Source organism: Marmota flaviventris, chromosome 3, assembly GCF_047511675.1.
Source record: "Marmota flaviventris isolate mMarFla1 chromosome 3, mMarFla1.hap1, whole genome shotgun sequence".
NCBI lineage: Eukaryota > Metazoa > Chordata > Mammalia > Rodentia > Sciuridae > Marmota > Marmota flaviventris.
In genome coordinates this window covers 118,201,917-118,220,698 of record NC_092500.1, presented here as the reverse complement: position 1 = coordinate 118,220,698, position 18,782 = coordinate 118,201,917, and the positions used below count along the sequence as shown (strand labels likewise).

Below are 18,782 nucleotides of genomic sequence, written 5' to 3'. Positions count from 1 at the left end.
TGACTTTCTCACTGACATTTTGGATCCCTTGGGTAGCTCAACTGGGGAGGAAAAGGCTGAGCAGAGCTGTGGCCTGAAGGAGCTCCTGCTGAGAAAGTTCTGTTAACATGAACTCTTTTTGAGGCTTATGAAAAAGTCCACCTGTCCACTTCTCTACAGAAGGGGCCAATGTATCAAATCAGGGTCGGGAAGTAATTAGAAGACACATCAGACATGCTGATAAACCTAGGCAGTCAGTGTAATTCAAGAGATGTAATTGGAAAAGCGGGAGGGACAGAGTGGGTTCAAGTCTTAGCTGTGCAATTGGCCAGCTATGTGGCAATAGTCACATTATTCTCCCTCCCTTCCTCTCTCTCTCTCTACTAGGGATTGAACCCAGGGGTGCTTAACCACTGAGCCACATTCCCATCCCTTTTTATTTTTTATTTTGAGATCTTCCTAAGTTGTTCAGGGCCTTGCTAAGTTGCTGAGACTGGCTTTGAACTTGCCATTCTCCTTCTTCAGCCTACCGAGTTGCTGGGATTACAGGTGTGCGCCACCGCACTTGGCACATTTAACTTCTCTGAGCAGCTTCCTTATTTATAAAGTGGCAGTAATAATACTTACATCTCAGGTTGTTGAATGAAATTACTATTCAGTGAAAAGCATCCTTATTTAATCCTTACAACTATGCATGTCACATCTTTCCCACTTTCACAGATGAGTAGACTAAGGCTGAGTTATTAATTAACTTTTCTGAAGCCAGGCAGTGGTATGAGACTAAAAACTAAAGCCAGGCTCCCCAGGCTCTATGACCTTTCAATTATAGCATGCTACCCCAAGAAATAGGTAAAGTGCCTAATCCATAGTAATTGCTCAATAAAGTGAGTCATATCCAATCTTATCCTTGATCCCAATATCAATCTAGAGCATTTTGGGCAGTGTAAACTTAGAACTATGACTCTTTATTCATTTTTGCTGTCTTCTCTACTGTAACAGATTCCTACATTTGTCATCATGAAAACAAAACAAAAATAAGTCCTTAGTTTATCTTTCAGAGAGAAACGGAGGAATCGGTACCTAGATAGCTCAGCTTATCTTATTCACAGTCACTGGTCTCACTCAATAAAACATATTATTTGATGAAAGTATAAAATGTAAGCAAACTATTACTATAATCCAGCCCCTAAGAGACAAACATTTTTGTGTATATCCTAATCTTTCAATTCATGTAAATACTTTATAAAATATTTGTCAAAAATAATTATATTATATATACTGTTTTTACTTCATATAGTATAAATACCACTTTGGTTCAATATTCTTTTTTTTGCAGCAGTCTTTATTAACTATAGTTTGTTGTATATATCTATCGATTTATTAACCCATCTGCCCATTTTTGAACATTTACATACTTTATAATTTTTTTGCTGTTACAGAAAATAAACATAATACCAAATCTTTTTCCCACAGTCACAAATCAGTGGCTTTGAGGGTATGTAAAATCTCATCTTTTCAATGGTTCCCAGAATATAGAGTAAAAAAAACTGAATAACAAGCTAATCCAGCTGAGGCCAAGGGTAGGTGGTGGGGAGAACTGAAATATCCAGAGGCTATGATTCCTTCTGTGCTCCAAAGCCTAAACCTGAGAGAGCCTGTGTGGGGGAAGAAGAAGCTGTCCTTCAGTATCAGTGCTTGTTTGCTAAAATGGGAAAGGAATATAATATCTCAGTAGCAGTTACCCAGTTCTACCAATGAGAGATGCTAAGGAGGACATGGGTCTACTTCCAATTTATGCTCTGGGACATTTTCTGGTGCAGAGAGGAGGCTTTCCTTTTGGGGTTCCCAACAGTAACAGAGCACCCACTTGTTTTCCAGGTGGGATGGATAGCAAGGTCTCAGGCACAACCAGTAATGGAGAGACAAAACCTGTGTATCCAGTCATGGAAAAAGCGGAGGAAGATGGCACCCTGGAGCGAGGGCACTGGAACAACAAGATGGAGTTTGTGCTGTCAGTGGCTGGGGAGATCGTTGGCTTAGGCAACGTCTGGAGGTTTCCCTATCTCTGCTACAAAAATGGGGGAGGTGAGAGCCACTGCGCCACCCCACCCACTCCCAGAAGGAGGATGATTCCATTTCCTGCATTCACTGCCCCGCTGGGGAGTCCCATAGATGCATAGAATGCTGGAATTGGAAGGACCCTGAGAGGTCATTGAGGACATTCTGCAGGAAACAGACCTAGAAAAGTTATGTGAATGTTCTAGGGCCCTTTTATTATAGCATGGCCTCATAGAAGTATGAAGACAGGCTTGGAACCAGATGGATCAGGGTTTGGATTCTGGCTGTGCTACTTACTCTCTGTGTGATCTTGGGCAAGTTGCTTAAGCTCTCAGAACCTCAAATGGCTGCTACAGTAAATACCTCCTTTTCAAGGTTGTTGTAAGGACTAGAATTAATGTATGTAAAGTGCTTAATAAATAGTAGCTACATTGATGGTGATGTTGATACCAAACTGACCTGTGGTCTTGAGATTCCTCAGTCTTGGCCTTGTCTCTTCCCCCTACTCAGCTGGTATCATAATATTCCTGAAGCTCAACTGCCACTAGTACATAACCTTTGACCTTAGAGGCTTTTTAAAAATTTTCTCACTACAAACGTGTGTGTGTGTGTGTGTGTGTGTGTGTGTGTGTGTTGGATCTTCACTGACTTCCATTGCATCCTCTTGGAGTAACTCTGCCATCCCCACAGCAGTGGAGGTCATTCTGTTACTGCTAACCCACTTTCAGGGAAATCTCACCACATTCCTGTGGGAAGCCCCAGAGGGATTTCCCAGGTATGTAAGAGTTTTGGAGTTTTGGATAATCAGTGTGGGTTAGTTGGTGTGTAAACCTTACAGGAAGGGGTTGGGAATTCTGGATCTGGTTTTATAGAGGGGCTGCAGCCTAGAGGAGCGGGCATTTCACAGGCCACAAGGATTAGAGGGTACTGTGATGCAACACCTACCCTTTCTCAGGGGAGGAGGGGCCTCCAAACCCATCAAGCTTGATTGTCCCAGTGATTTTAGAGAAAGAAAGCACCATTCCAGAGTGGAGGTGGAAGGTCTGAGGGAGAACACAAGAGCTATATTCTGGATCTGTAGTCTTATTCCCAGGTTTGTGGCAATTGGGGATTGACCCTGGGATTGAAAGTTAACTTGTATTTTTCCAGAGTGGTGGGAATGAGCTAAAATGTCCTTTCTCCACAGGAATTTCTGGCCAGTGGCCTGAAATCACAGGACTTTGTTCAGTCTGCATTGTGAGGGAAGGAGGGAGGTCTTCCAACTTCTTCTTTAGCCCTGGACACTCCCCATGTTTGTTGAGGAATTTGGGCCAGAGCACCTTCCCTTTAGAGAATTTAGTGGAAGGATGAGGTTGGCCCAGGGCACACGCAGAAGTTGGTGACCAAGCTGGGCACTGGGACTCGGTATCTGGAACTTAATAACCAGCTTAGCGCCTCACGTGGCAGAAAGATTAGGAGGTGAGCAGCTTTCCCCAAGCCTCTCTGGAATTGGGTAAGGATTGGCCTGGTAATTAGTAGAAATGGCATGAAGAGATGGGAAATAGTGATGTACAGGTTTAAAGCAAAACCACTAAGCTGAAGAAGGGGCAGTAAAAGGGAGCAGTGACAGGAGCAGCTTCATTTGTCTGGAAACTTTTAGGTCCAAGTTCTGCAACAGGGTTTCATGGTAAGTTTGTGTAGACCTGAGAATATGCTGGCTCTGTCTTGTATTTAAATTCAGGCACAGGAAGAAAAGATTACCTATGGCCCTTGGTTTCTCATGTGGGTGCCTGTGTGGGGAGGTGGAGGCAGGCAGTAGGGTGGCTGCTGAGGCTTCTTCCTTCTGTGAATAGAGCCTGACTTCCACACACTGATCCCAACAGATAGTTGAGACATTTTTAGGGGTCCTCAGATTAGTCAAGTTCTTTATTTAACCCTTAGGCAACCTCTCACAATTTTATCCCCTGATCCAGCATGAGGTCTTAGCACACCTCCTCTCTATTTGCTGATGGATGACAACAACTGGAGAGGAGTGTCATGAAGGACTTTGGAGCTACAGGTTAATGCCCAAGTTTGCTCAGAAGGGCATGAGTCATCCAGGGCCATTGGGTGAATTAATGAAAATATGTATGGTCATTAAAGGAAATTACACCTGCCTATTTTTCTGATTTTTTATCTTCCTTTTAGTCACCAATTAACTTCCCTCATCTCCCACGGAAAACAATCTCCTACAGAGGATGGACCCAAGCACTTCAACATGTCATCTTTTTGTCAAAGAAGAGACTAAGGTCTCTTCCTAAAAGAATCTTTTGCTGCTGATTTGGGGAAGGAGTGTTCAGAGAATGGACACCATCAGATTGGTTTGACCCCTTTACTCCTGGTTTAGTGATTTTATTTAAATTCATGGTTCCTAGATTGTGGCTTGGGTTCAGGGGATGACAGGGATGTTCTGAACAAGTCCTAGAGAAAGATGCTGGTATATTCCATGGATGTACCAAGCCCAGCTAATGTATCCTATCAGCCTGCTTCTGAGATCTTGAACCAACAGATTCACACGACCACTTTTGTACTTGGAGGAATTTTGTTAGTAATAGTATTTGTTCAGTGAGAAGGTCAGGGATGAAAAAGTCCCCCAAAGCAAGTTTTAGTTCCACACTAAACATATAAGTGATATCTTCTTTGATTTTTTTCAGCTTTAACATTTGGTAGATCTAATTTGAAATGAGTTCCAGAGCAGGGAAGAAGCTGAGGCAAGAGAGAGAAAAGAATGGGTGAACAGTTGAAAAGTATAGCTGAAAAACGGGGAGACTGAGAGAGTACTATAATGAATCCCATCTCAGACAAAAAGCAACCAGTAGGATTTTCAGGGACAAGGTTGGAGCGATGCTCACCTCAGTTATCTCCTAGGTAAACACTCCCCCAGTGTCCAGGACCTGTGGCCCATTTACTCCCACACGCCTGCCTCGCCCTAAAGGCTTTCTGAGGTCTGCAGTCTGTCACTTGGATCAGCACAAAACTAACCAAGCCCTGACTTTCACAGTCATTAAACAACAAATATTCCCTGAGGCAGGAATTGTTCTAGGGGATATATCTATAAACAACAGACCAAGGCCCAGCCCTTGTGGGCTTACAAAATCAAGGAGGGAGACAGAAAATAAACAATAAGCATAGTAAACAAGTAAAATAGACATTATATCAGAAGTCAAAGAGTGCTATGGGAAAAGAACAAAAAGAGTTAGGTAAAAGGGATCAGAAGTGTGGGTGTGGGTGGTGGAAATTTTAAAAATCTTGGTTGTGGGCTGGGGAGCTTCATTGAGAGTGTCTGGGCAAAGCCTAGCCAGGAGTGAGAGAGTTGGCCTTTGGGAAGTAAGTGGGATGTGAGGTGCACACCAGGTAGGGCCTTGCTGGGCATTTTAAGCCTTTGGCCTTTAGCTGGGACCTCTTCAGTAGAATACCTGGGGCCATGACCTGGCCATGTGAGGCCGCAGCAGAATGAGTAACAGCTAGACTTCTCAGAAATAGACATCTTAGAGGGGAAGGGCAATAATAAAATGAATCTTAGCTCTAGACTATAAAGAAATAGAGGAGAAGATGAATATGGGCAGCGATGTAAAGAGGACTAAGTGAAAACCATTAGCCTTGATGCTGTTTATAGATACCAAAGAATAAAGAGAAGGGAGACTTTTCTTCTTAGAAAAGCAATAGTTAATATTTTAGCAGTACTTGACAATTGTTTTACCATTTTTAGTGGATTATTCAGTGACCACTATTGGTCAGGCTAATGTTGATTATAGCGCATAAACATTCAAGTAGGCTCGCTGTTTTGTTGCTCATGTAGAATATCAGTTTTATCTTTAAAAAGTACCTGGGACATTACAGTGATACTCCTTTTGAGAGGGGTAACCAGCTGAACAATTCCTTCCTAGAATGGGAGTGTGGTCTGTCCTATCTCATGGGGGGAAAAGCCAGCACATTTTAGAATTTTGATGAGATTAGCTTGGTGATAGGAGAGTACAGGTAATGTGAACTCCATTTGCCATCTCCAGGACTAACTACGTCTTTTGATGGTGAAACCTGAGGGAATGGAAGACGCAAAATGCGCTTCAGGGCTCCCTGGTCTGCACATGGGTCCCTCTTAGGCTCCATCCCGCCCCTGGTCCCTTCTATACTTCTAGAACCAATAGCTCTTCCTAGCAGGTGTGGACTCTGTTCCTTGTGGCAGGCTGCCCTGATGCTGAATGAGGCAGAGGAGGAAGGGAGAGGAGCTGACCATGGGACCAGGCAGTTAAACATTGTCTTGGTTTATTGGGAAAGAGCAGCGAGCAGAGATGTGAGCAAGGGCTTGAGATGAGCTGATAAGTCTTTCTGGAGGAATTAGGTCTCTCAGTGAATATGTTCATATCAGCTACTGGGTTCTGTCTTCCCTAATTTCTCCCTCTTATCCAATACATCTTAGATTGATTTATGGACTTATTAGGATGAAGTGTTTATAACCTTTATTTCTTTACCCAGTAAAGTAATCAAGTGCCCCCTGAGTATCTGAATCATGGATGTGTAGACTACAAACTAGAGATTTGGAAGGAGACTTAGAAGATGAAGAATTTGAGAAGTCTGTTTCCCTTTAACTTAATATAAACTATAAATATATAAAATATATTTAAAGTGTATAATTTGTTAAATTTTAACGTACATATGTACTCATAGAACCACTGCCACAATAAAGATAATGAACATATCCATCACCCCCAAAAGTTTTTTTCTATCTCTTTCTAACCCTTTCCTCCCACCACCACCTACTGCTATGGCATCCCAATGCAACCACTGATTTGTTTTCTATCATCACACATTAGTTTGTTTTGCTTGGAATTTTGTATAAATATAATCATTAACTGTGTACTTTTCTTTGTTTGGTTTCTCTTGCTCAGCATAATCATTTTGAGATTCATCCATAGTTTCTTTGTGTCAGTAGTTCATCCCTTGCTATTGAGACTTCTTTATATATTTGAGGCACAATCTTTTATCAAATATATCTTTTGCAAATACCTTTACTCATTTTGAGTCTTGTATTATTTATTTATTTATTTATTTAGGTACTGGGGAGTGAGTCCAGGGGCCCTTAGCCACTGAGCCACATTCCCAGCCCTTTATTGTTTTTTATTTAAAGACAGCGTCTCCCTGAGTTGCTTAGGGCCTCATTATGTTGCTGAGGCTGGCTTTGAACTCGTGATCCTCCTGTCTCAGCTGGGATTACAGGCATGTGCCACCACACTTGGCCAAATTTTTCCTTTTCTTGATAGTCTTTTGAAGAGTAGTTCTTCTAAGTTTTCATGAGGTCCATTTTATCACTGTTCTTTTATGAACTACTTTTGCTGTCATGTTAAAAAAAAATCTTTGTCCAACTTATATTTCATTCTAAAAGTTTTACAGTTTAAGGTTTTACATTTTGGTCTGTGATTTATTTTGAATTGATTTCTGTAGTACAGTGAAGCTGTGGATTGAAGTTTTGTTTTGGTATATGGATGTTTGCTTGTCCCTGCACCATTTGTTGAAAAGGTTATCCTCTTTCCATTGAATTCCTTTATGTCTTTGTGAAAAATAAATTGTCTCTATATGTGTGAGCCTGAGGTTGAGCTCTCTTTTGTGCCATTTATCTCTTTATTTAATACCAATAACATATCATCTTAATTTCTGAAGCTTTATAATAATATAAATACTAAAGTTGAATTAAGACTAAAATTTCTTCTTTTTCAAAGTTGTTTGACTAGAATTTTAGAATTGTTTTGTCAACTTCTATCAGAAAGCCCACTCAGATTATGATATAGATCAATTTAGGAAGAAATGACATGTTAATGATAATAATTGACTCTCCATGAACGTGATATCTCACTCCATTTATTTAGGTCTTTAATTTTTCTTAGCAAAGTTTTGTAGTTGTGACTGCACACATCTTTTATGACTTTTGTCAGATTTATTAAATTTTTCATATTTTTGATGCTGTTGTGAATGTGTTATTTCTGAACTTGTGATTTTTTTTTCTAATATGTAAGAGTACAATTGATTTTTGTATTCTGATCTTGTAATCCTGCAACCTTACTGAATTCACTTATTGGTGAATTAGTAGGTTTATTTTTTCACATTCCAGAGGATTTTCAGCATATAATATCATGTCATCTACAAATAAAGCAGTTTTATTTTTTTCTTTTTCAATCTGAATAGCTTTTAGTTCTTTATCTTGTCTTATTTCCCTGACTAAAGTCTTTGGCACAGTGTTGAATAGAAGTGGTAAAAATAGATACCCTTTCTGGGTGTGTTGGCGTACATATGCAATCCCAGTGATTCAAGGCAGAGGCAGGAGAATCACAAGTTCAAGACCAGCCTCAACAACTTAGTAAAAGCCTGTCTCCAAATACAAAATAAAAAGGACTGGGGATGTGGCTCAGATGTAAAGCACTCCTGGGTTTAATCCCTAGTACAAATGAAAAAGACACCCTTGTCTTTTTCTGTCTTAGCAGTTTTTCAATATTAAGCATGCTATTGTTGAAGGGAATTCTCTTTTATTCATTTGCTGAGAGTTTTTTTTTTAATCAGGAATGATGTTGTATTCAGTCAAATACTTTTTCTTCATCTATATAATGATCATATGATTCTTTCTTTTTAATTTGTTAATATGAAAAATTACATTGATTTGTTTGTTTGTTTTTTTGTGGTGTTGGGGATTGGACCATACTAGGCAAGCACTTCATTATTGAGCTACACCCCAGGCCTACATAAATTTTTTAAAAATGTTAAACCTATCTTATTTTCCTCTGATAAACTCCATTATATAATATATTGTCCTTTTTACATACTTTTTTAGATTTGATTTGCTAATATTAGATGTAAAAATTTTGGTTCTATGTTCACGAAATATATTGGTCTTTATTTTCTTTTCCTTTACTGTCTCAGTCTGCTTTTGTTATCTATAATAATGTTGGCTTCATAGAATGAGCTGGAAAGCTTTCCTTCCTGCTTCCCCAATGTTCTAAAACAGCTTAACAGTTTTTGTAGAATTGGCATTATTTCTTTGTTTGGAAAATTCAACAGTGAAGTCATTTGGGCCTACAGTTGTCTTCATGTTTTTTACTCCCTCCCCCAACAAAATCAATTTCTTTAATTGTTATACAGCAATTCAGACTGAGGTTGTTTCTTATTGAGTGAGCTTTGGTAGTTTGTGTTTTTCAAGGAATTTGTCTACTTTACCTAAATTGTTGCAGTTATTGGCATAAAGTTGTTTATGCATATTGTTCATATTATCCTTTTAATATCTATAGAATCTGTATTGATGACGTGACTCTCACTTGTCAGACTGGTAATTTATGTCATCTCAGAGTTTATAAACTGTATTTTTTCAAGGAATCAGCTTTTGGTTTATTGATTTTCTCTATTATTTTCTATTTTATTGATTTTCACTATTTCCTCTGACTTATTTGGGGTTTCATTTGTCCTTATTTTTCTCACTTCTTAAGGTGGAAGCTGAGGTAATTGATTTGAAATATGTCTTCTTTTGTAGAAATAGTCATTTAATACTATAATTTTCTCTGTAAATCTGCTTTAGCAGCATCCACAAATTTGGATATGTTGTGTTTTATTTAATTCCACTTGAGATACTTTCTTCTTTTGGGGGGCCAGGGGTGGTAACCAGGGATTGAACTCAGGGGCATTCAACTACTGAGCCACATCCCCAGGCCTATTTTGTATTTTATTTAGAGACAGGATCTCACTGAATTGCTTAGTGCCTCGCTTTTGCTGAGGCTGGCTTTGAACTTACAATCCTCCTGCCTCAGCCTCCTGAGCTACTGGGCTTACAGGCGTGCACCACCACACTTAGCCCACTCAAAATATTTTCTAATTTCTCTTTTCATTTTTTATTTGATCCTTGTGTTATTTAGAAGTGTGTTACATAATTTCTAAATACGTGGAAAGTTTCTGAGGTATTTGTCTTATTGATTTTTAAAATAATATTATTATATTTTTTATACCTTTATTTGATTTGATTTATATTTATATGTGCTGAGGATTGAACCCAGTGCCTCATGCATGCTCTGCAGGTGCTCTACCACTGAGCTACAGCCCTAGCCCCTGTCTTATCAATTTCTAATTTAGTCAGAGAACATACTTTGTATGACTTGAATCCTTTTTACCTTGTTGAGATTTGTTTTGTGGAGTAGGATGTGGTCTATCTTGGAAGTATTTCATGTACACTTGAAAATAATTTATATTCTACTGTTGTTGGCTAGAATGTTCTGTAAATGTTGTGTAAGTCAATTTGGTTGATACGGTTTTCAAATCATTTATATTCATATTGATTTTTTGTCTCCTTGTATATGTAAACTATTGAGAGGAGGATATTAAAATCTTTGACTTTGATGAGTAATTTATTTCTCCTTGCAGTTCTATTAGTGATTGCTTCATGTATTTTAAAGTTCTGTTTTTAGGAAAATGTGAGTTTAAGACATGATGTCCTCTTGATGAATTGACTCCTTTGTCATTACCGCGATGACCTTCTTTACCCCTGGCAATATTCTTTGTTCTGAAATTACTTCATGTGATAATTAAGGTAAACATTCCATCTTTCTTTTGATTATTATTAGCATGACATATCTTCTTTTTTTGGAGGAGGGTACTGGGGATTTAACCCTGGGGATCTTTACCACTGAGCCACATCCCCACCCCTTTTTGAGACAGGGTTTTACTAAGTTGCTGAGGCTGTCTTGAACTTGCAATCCTCCTGCTTCAGCCTCCTGACTTACTAGGATTACAGGCTTGAGCCGACACATGCAGCTAGCATGATAAATCTTTTTTGTTTGTTTGTTTTTGTGGTGCTAGGGATTGAACCCAGGGCCTTGTGCATTCGAGGCAAGCACTCTGCCAACTGAGCTATATCCCCATCCTTGATAAATATTTTTATATCCTTTTACTTTTAACCTCTTCATGTCTTTCTTATTTGAAGTGCATTTTTTAGGCAGCATATAGTTGAGTCTTGCTAGTTTTTTTAAAAAAATCAATCTAACGATCTCTTTTAACTGTGATATTTAGGCCATTTACATTTAATACAGTTATCTATATGATTAGGTTTAAATCCATCATCTTTTCCACATTTTATATTTGTCCTATTCATTCCTCTTTGTTCTTCTCCTGTTTTCCTTTCTTTGTTCATTCTTCCTTTCCTGCCTTCTTGTAGATTAATTGGATTTTTAAAATACTCCATTATTAGGCTTTTTTTTTTCTTTGTTGTATTACTTTAGACTTTGTAGTATACATCTTTAACTTATCACAGTTTATCTTCAAGTTATATTGTACCACTTTATATATAAGAACTTTATACTACAACTAAATTTCTATCCTTTTGACCTCTTGTTATACATTTTAATTTTTCATATATTATAAACTCATTCCATTGTTGTTATTTTTTGCTGAACTAGTCAATTATCTTTTTTTTTTTTTTGGTACTGGGGGTTGAACTCACCGAGCCACATCCTTAACCCTATTTTGTATTTTATTTAGAGACAGGGTCTCACTAATTGCTTAGTGACTTGCTTTTGCTGAGGCTGGCTTTGAACTTGCAATCCTCAGGCCTCAGCCTCCAGAGTCATTGGGCTTACAGGCTTGTGAAACTGCACCCAGCTAAGAAATTCTGATTCAATGGAAGAGATGCAGAATGATTCAAGATTAATATCCATTATTAACATGTAAAACTGAGGGAAAGATAAGTGAATTTGCTTGTAGAATTCTGACCCCATGGGAGATGGAAGGGTCAAGTCCAAAGTCGCCAATGGGAGAGATGAAGAAATATTGACTCTGAGAGCATGAGTTTCTGGCTAGAATCTATTCCTTGCTCACTGTGTCTTTTTTTCCCCTCTCTCAGCCCCCTTAGGCTGATTCTCTAGGTTAATATGGTGGAGATCATGTTTTTTATAATAGGGAAAGGAAGTGACAGGATGAACCCAGTGGCAGTGCTGAAAAGCTTCCTGGGTCACACTTGGCTCAGGCTTCTTCAGGGAAGATGGACAGAGGGAAGAGAGGTGCTGGCACCAAGTAGGGGCTTGGCACAGGGCTCTGGAAAGTTCAGAGGAGCTGGAGGCCCAGGTGGCAGGACACGCCTGGGTAGCAGCGAACTCCTATGGCCACAAGAGTCTGCAATGCCCATACAAGGGACAGCAGCCCAAACCCTATCATGCATAAGCAGATGGAGCCATATGGGGGATGACAAAGACTTGCCCTAACCTGTCTCCCATGTGGGACTGACCCAGCCCTATTAAGCCATGGGGGTCAGGGGAGCCCAGTGTAGGACAGCACACCATGGTAGACAGACCCCATCTGGTTTTTGATTCATCTCCATTCATTCAGCTGTGTGCTTTTGTATATGCACACAGCTGAATGAAGTCTTGCTGGCTGAGAACTTTGAAAAGATCCCTTTGGTGAGACAGGGCAGGGGTGGCAGGATGGGGGTGGGACTGCCTTGAGAAAGCAGCTGAGGAATGGATGGATTGGGATTTCCAGAGACTTCAGAGATGATGCCTGGTCTGATTCAGGAACCATGGTTCAATGCTCTGATTTGGGATTAATTTGCCGAATGAGGTAGTTCCATCCTGATCTCTGTAGGCAGGGTTGGTCTGGGAAGACAGAAAACAGGCCTTCCTAAGACCCACAGGGATGAAAAGTGGCCAAGAAAAGCTAGATTTGGGCTCCCAGAATGCAATGAGAAAAATAGAGAGAGAGGGCGGTAAAGGTTACTAGATGCAGGCTGAGCTGATGACACCTTCTATTCATGATTCTGATCCTGATATTGGCTTTGAGGCAGAGATGGCCCTTCCCTGATCTTTCAAAGCCCCACAGATAAAGGGACCAGCTGGAGGATGGGCCTTGGGCATCCAGAGGCACAAGTGTGATGGCCACCCCTATGGAACTCAGCAGGGACCACAAAGTTCCAGCCTCAGTTTGTTTTCAGAGCAACAAGCATGGCTCGGGGTTTGGGGGGCTTCAGTCTTGGACAAGGGCAGGGTTGCAGGTCAGTCTTCTTGGCCTGGGAACATTTGGGATCACCCTTCTGGAATCACTAGTTCTCTCCTCTCTCCCCAGTGAACAGGAGAATAGGTGGGAGGGCAACTTCACCCAGCAGGAGCCACTGTCTCCTCTCTGTGGGACCCCCAACCCGTCTCCTGGGCAGGACCCCTGGGGCCACACAAGTGTGTTTAGATCTCCATGTCTGCAGGGTGAATGTTGCCTATTTTGTGCTCTCTGACCCACAGCTCTCTGTCTTTGGCCAGGTCTACTTTTTGAAGCAGTTGGTCCACATGCTCAACTGTGCTTTGGTTGAACATGTCCGTCTCATGCTGTAGCTGTGTGTATTGGCACAAATGTTGCCGGATCATCTCCACCCTCTCCACCTCCAGCTGCTCCAGCTTCAAAGTGGTGGTCACCATCTCTTCAAACCGCTTGGACTGGGCCTGGCATGAGGTCAACGCCAGCCTGTGTGGACTTCTCCGTGCCTTCTTGAAGTCCTCCTCTGTCTTGTTGCTCAGCTTGATCTCCAGCTGCTGAGCCTTCATCTCCAGGTCTCTCTGCCACTCTGTGAGGGCGTTCTGGGCCTTCTCCACTGACACATAGCGACTGGAGAGTTGCTTGTGGGGGTCAGCAATATGGTGGTCATACTTTTTCATGTCTTTCTCAAAGTTCTCATGAAAGTTCATTAGGGGCTTCTCCATCTCACTGTGAAGCTTGGCAGAGAACTTGAGATAAACTTCGGCTTTACCTGCCAGGCTCTGCTTCACCTGGGCCCATACTTCTCCCAGGGAGCTTTCCTCCTATGCAGCCAAGGAATTCTGAGAGAGCTTAGCCAAGTTCTTTGCATGTTCTTCTTCAAACTTTGTCCTCTCTTGGACGAATTCAGACATTTCTTTCTGCATCTGTTTGCCTTTCAGTTACTTTTGGAGCACTAGTTCGAACCCAGCCACGGTGCCGTTGCCTTGGTGGTCCTTCTTATCAGCCCAGAAGTAGTCACAGTAGCCCCACTCTGTTGGCTTTAGCAGTTACTGTTCAGGCATGGTGTCTAGGTGAGGGAATGTCACACAATTTATCATCTCTGTGTGGTCAACTTTATTTTCAAGAGTATATATTTTTGTCTTCATTGCCTGAGGTTGTGTCTTCCAAGTGGCCGCATCTGTTGGTGATACTTTCCATTGAATTTTTTATTTGGTTTTTTGAGTCCTTCATTTCAAGGATTTCTTCTTGATTTCTTTTCAGGATCTCTATCTCTTTATTGAAGTGATCTTTCACTTCCTGAAACATATCTCTGATTTTACTCCTTATATACTCATTTAATAAGTTATGGAGCAGTTTTACTAAGTAGATTCTGAACTCCTTCTCTCACATTTCTTCTACTGTTTTTTCAACAGATTCTATGATTGGAGCATTTTGGTTTATTTGGAGCACTTTATTCCCTTGTTTTTTCATGTTGTTTGTGGTCTTCCCACCTAGCCATGGATCTGAGGCAGTGCAGTTTCTACTCTGTAGACTTGTAGTGCCCCTAAAGGTTTCCAGTACCTTGCCAATCCAGGTTTCAGTTTCTGTAGGCTCTGCCATGCTGTAGTCCCAAGATGGCTCCTGGATTGTGGACGATGGTTAAAGTCTGGTAGACAATGAAGGATAGGGACAATAGGCCCCAGGGAGGGAACTTCCCTTCCTCTCTTTCATGTCTTTAACTTTTAAAAACATATGCAATAGGGGGCTGAGGATATGGCTCAAGTACTAGCGTGCTCGCTTGACATGCGTGAGCCACTGGGTTCGATTCTTAGCACCACATAAAAATAAAATAAAGATATTGTGTTCACCTAAAGCTAAAAAAATCGATATTTAAAAAAACATATGCAATATAGTTATGGTATTATTTATGTATTTATTTGGTACTGTGGATTAAACCCAGGGCTGCTTAACCACTGAGCGACATCCCTATCTCTTTGTATTTTTGAGATAGGTCTTGCTAAGCTACTCATGGCCTCACTAAATTGCTGAGGCTGGCCTTGAACTTGTGATCCTCCTTCCCTAGCCTCCCAAGTTGCTGGGATTACAGACATACATCACCATACCTGGAAGGATAACTTTTTAAATGCCCTCATCTGCTAATTCTAATATCTGCTTAAATATGAATAAGGTTCAATTGATTGATTTATCTACTTATTATGAGTTACATTTTTTTACTTCTTTGCTCTGCAGCAAAGAAATTGGATTCCAGGCCCGGTGAAATTTTGCTTTATTGGTTGCTAGATAGAAAACAATTTCTCCAAAGATTCTTGAGCTCTGTTCTGCAAGCAGCAAAGCCTCTCTTGATCCTTTTGCATCTTGCTTTTAAGATCTGTTAGATAGGCCTGAGAGTTGTGTTCAGTCCAGGGCTGATTATTCCCCATGAATGAGGAAATGGTCTTCTGCATACTCTAATACCAGGTGATTCTTGAGATTATTCAGCATGGCTGGGGAGAAGAGGTACCATATGAGCACCATTACTTTCACTTTTTTTTTTTGGTAACGAGGATTGAACCCAGGGACACTTAACCACTGAGGCACATCCCCAGCCCTTTTTTTGTATTTTATTTAGAGACAGGATCCTCACTGAGTTTCTTAGGTCCTCACTACCTTGCTGAAGCTGGCTTTGAGCTCATGGTCCTCCTGTCTCAGCCTCCTGAACCACTGGGATTACAGACGTGCGCCACTGCTCCTGGCCCAGCACTTCTAACCTTTTTGATAGTTCTTTCCCTTATCTCAGTTAGTGTCTTCACACATATGTTCTGACCAGGACTGAGTTAAGGGATTGAGGGAACCCTATGAAGATATTAGGGTTCCCTTCTCTGTGCAATTCTCCCTTCTTGGTACTCTTTCCTTTGAAGTTCCCTGTTCATTTTGGAAGTAGATTAAAGTCCATGGTAGAAAAAAAAAATACCAGCATTTTTGACATTCATAGTTGGTCTTAGTTAATGGTAATGGAAACAGAAGTAGAAAGATTACTAAAGGGAAATCTGAATTCAGCCTGCTTAAAGTCCCTACCTGACATTAAGAGCCATATTTTTTTTTAAAAGAATTATAGACTGTGAGCTGTGCTAATGTTCCTGGATATTTATTATTCAATGAACTCCTTGCTGTTGTCACAACTTATGCTAGGGAGCGATTGGTGTTCGGTAGAGTACAGGCATAGATTGAAATCTCACAATAAAAAGGCCTGGGACACTGTAGATCCTAGGTAACTTGGTCATTCTTGATTCCTGTTGTGTCTGCAGACATCTAGACAGACGTCTCTCCTGCAGTGTGCATGCTCCTAACCCCCAGGATTCTGACTGGCAGTGTGGGCTGGTAGTGGGAGGACACAAATGTGACTCATGAAGAGGATATTGACAGATCATGAACAGCCTGTTTTCTACCCACAGGTGCTTTCTTTATCCCCTACCTCATTTTCCTCTTTACCTGTGGCATTCCTGTCTTCCTCTTGGAGACAGCGCTGGGTCAATACACAAGCCAGGGAGGTATCACAGCCTGGAGGAAGATCTGCCCCATCTTCGAGGGTGAGTAACTCTGTGCCTGATTCCCAGGTGTCTGCTCTAGTTGGTTATAAACCTTACTTGGGATGACTGAGTAAAGAGCAGCAGTTCTGGGATTAAGATAAGACTCTAAGTCTACATGTTAAACCTTTGGTTTGTGGACTGAATACTGAGCTGGTCACCTGGTTCATTAGAGGATGAGGGAAAAATAAGAATAAGATGGGACAAAGATTTTAGGTTAAATGAGTACAAAGTTATTTTAGTTATGTATATTTTAAATATGTAACAATAATTATTTTTTAAATACATAGCCATAATTTTGTATTTTAAAAGACATTTAATTAATTAAAATATTTAAAAAATTTAAAATGAGAAAAGTTCTTTCAGTAATAGTTCTATTATCTTGACATAATAAGTTTAAAACTTAGGATGTTTTGTGTTGGCTGTGGTGGTGCACACCTGTAATTCCAGCTGCTCGGAAGGCTGAGGCAGGAGGATTGCAAATTTGAGGCTAGCCTTAGTAAATTAGTGAGGCACTAAGCGACTTAGTGAGATCTTGCTTCAAAATAAAAAATAAAAAGGGCTGGGGATGTAACTCATTGGTAAAGAACTCCTAGGTTCAATCCCTGGTATCCAAAAAAAAAAAAAAAAAGGTGTTTTAAAATTTTTCTCTCTGTATAGGATTTTCTTTAAGTTTTTATTTTCAAATGATTGTATATAGTCACAGGAAGTTACAAAAATAGTACCAAGGGGTCTGTGTACCCTTTATCCAGTTTCCCCCAATAAGAACAGTATAATAGCAAAATCTGGTACAGAGCTTATTCGTATTCCAGCAGTTTTCCATACTTCTTTTGTGTATGTCTGTGTGATTTTATCATATGTGTAGGTTTATGTCACCACCATAAGGTCACCTACTGTTCTATCATCACAGTGGTCTCTATGCCACCCCCTTATGGTCAGACTCACCCCATCCCTAACTTCTGGCTTCCCCTATTCTTTTTTCTATCTCTATAATTTTGTCATTTTGAGAATGTCATATGAATGGGCTGATGCAGTATGAGTGGTTTTTTCACTAAGCATGACACCCTTCACATCCCTGGATCATCCAGGTTGTTTTGTGCATCACTAGTTCTTTCCTTTTCATTGCTGAGTGGTATTCCTTGGTATGGATGTACCACAGTTTGTTTAATCATTAATTTACTGAAAGCATTTGGTTCATTTACAGTTTTATGGCTTTATTTCAAAATTTCTTTCTCTTTCTATATTTTATAATTTGTTAACATGGAATGTACACAATGCATGCTCTCTTCAATTCATTTTATTTTTCATTTTTAAAAATCATCTTCTGTTTTTTTTCTTAAATTTGTTTTTAGTTGTTGATGGACCTTTATTTCTATTTATATGTAGTGCTGAGAATTGAATCCAGGGCCTCACACATGCTAGGCAAGTGCTCTACCACTGAGCTACAACCAAGACTCTTATTTTCCATTTTTTTAAACAATAATCACTTAATGATTTATAAAATTCTATCAAGTGGGTATATCATAATTAACAGTTCTCTGGGGCTTTTTTGCTTATTTTTAAGTACTCATAAAATTTATATTCTTCTACTGCACACATTTGTTTAGATAGTTCCCCACTTCAGAATTATTTCTTTGGGATAAATTCCCAGGATTAGGATAACTGGATCAAATGGGTATTTAAGTTGATATTTCTTGATGTTATTTATTAAATTGTCCTAGGAAAATGATAACTGACAGTGTCACTAGATGTGAGTAGGCATCTTTCTCCATATCTTGAATAACTCTTGAATTCTATCAGTGGTTCCCAAACTTGTCTGCACACTGGGATCACCTGAGCCCCTTCAACATATTTGTGGCTGTGCCCCATTTCTAGAGGCTGTGATTTCAATAGTCTGAGGTTTGTCCTGGGCTTTGGAATTTTGTAACTATTCTAAGGTCATTCTAATATACAGACAAGTATGAAAACCACTGAGTTAACATCATTTGTAAAAACTTGCAGTAAGATTATAGCTGCAGAACGGTACCTCATTAGTGTTTCATTTTACACACATGTAATTATTAGAAAGAATGGACATATTATAAAAGTGTTCATTCACTATTTGTATTTCTCCTTATGAAAATCATATGTTCCTGCTCTTGTGCTTTTATTTTTAAGAAACATATCAGTTTAATTCTGGCG

The 18,782-nt window shown here is 39.9% G+C and overlaps 1 protein-coding gene and 1 pseudogene across 1 annotated transcript in view; one reads left to right on the top strand and one right to left on the bottom strand.

The window, feature by feature from the left end:
* Positions 1 to 1,853: 1,853 nt before the first annotated feature.
* The window catches only part of Slc6a13 (solute carrier family 6 member 13), a 36,118-nt gene continuing 19,189 nt past the window's right edge, over positions 1,854 to 18,782 (top strand). The window contains exons 1-2 of the mRNA XM_027951153.2: positions 1,854 to 2,064; positions 16,470 to 16,604. Of these exons, the coding sequence (XP_027806954.1) occupies positions 1,863 to 2,064; positions 16,470 to 16,604 (337 nt within the window). The 5' untranslated portion in view covers positions 1,854 to 1,862. The remainder of the gene's footprint in view (positions 2,065 to 16,469; positions 16,605 to 18,782) is intronic.
* Positions 13,248 to 14,183, bottom strand: LOC114104819 (growth arrest-specific protein 7 pseudogene; annotated as a pseudogene).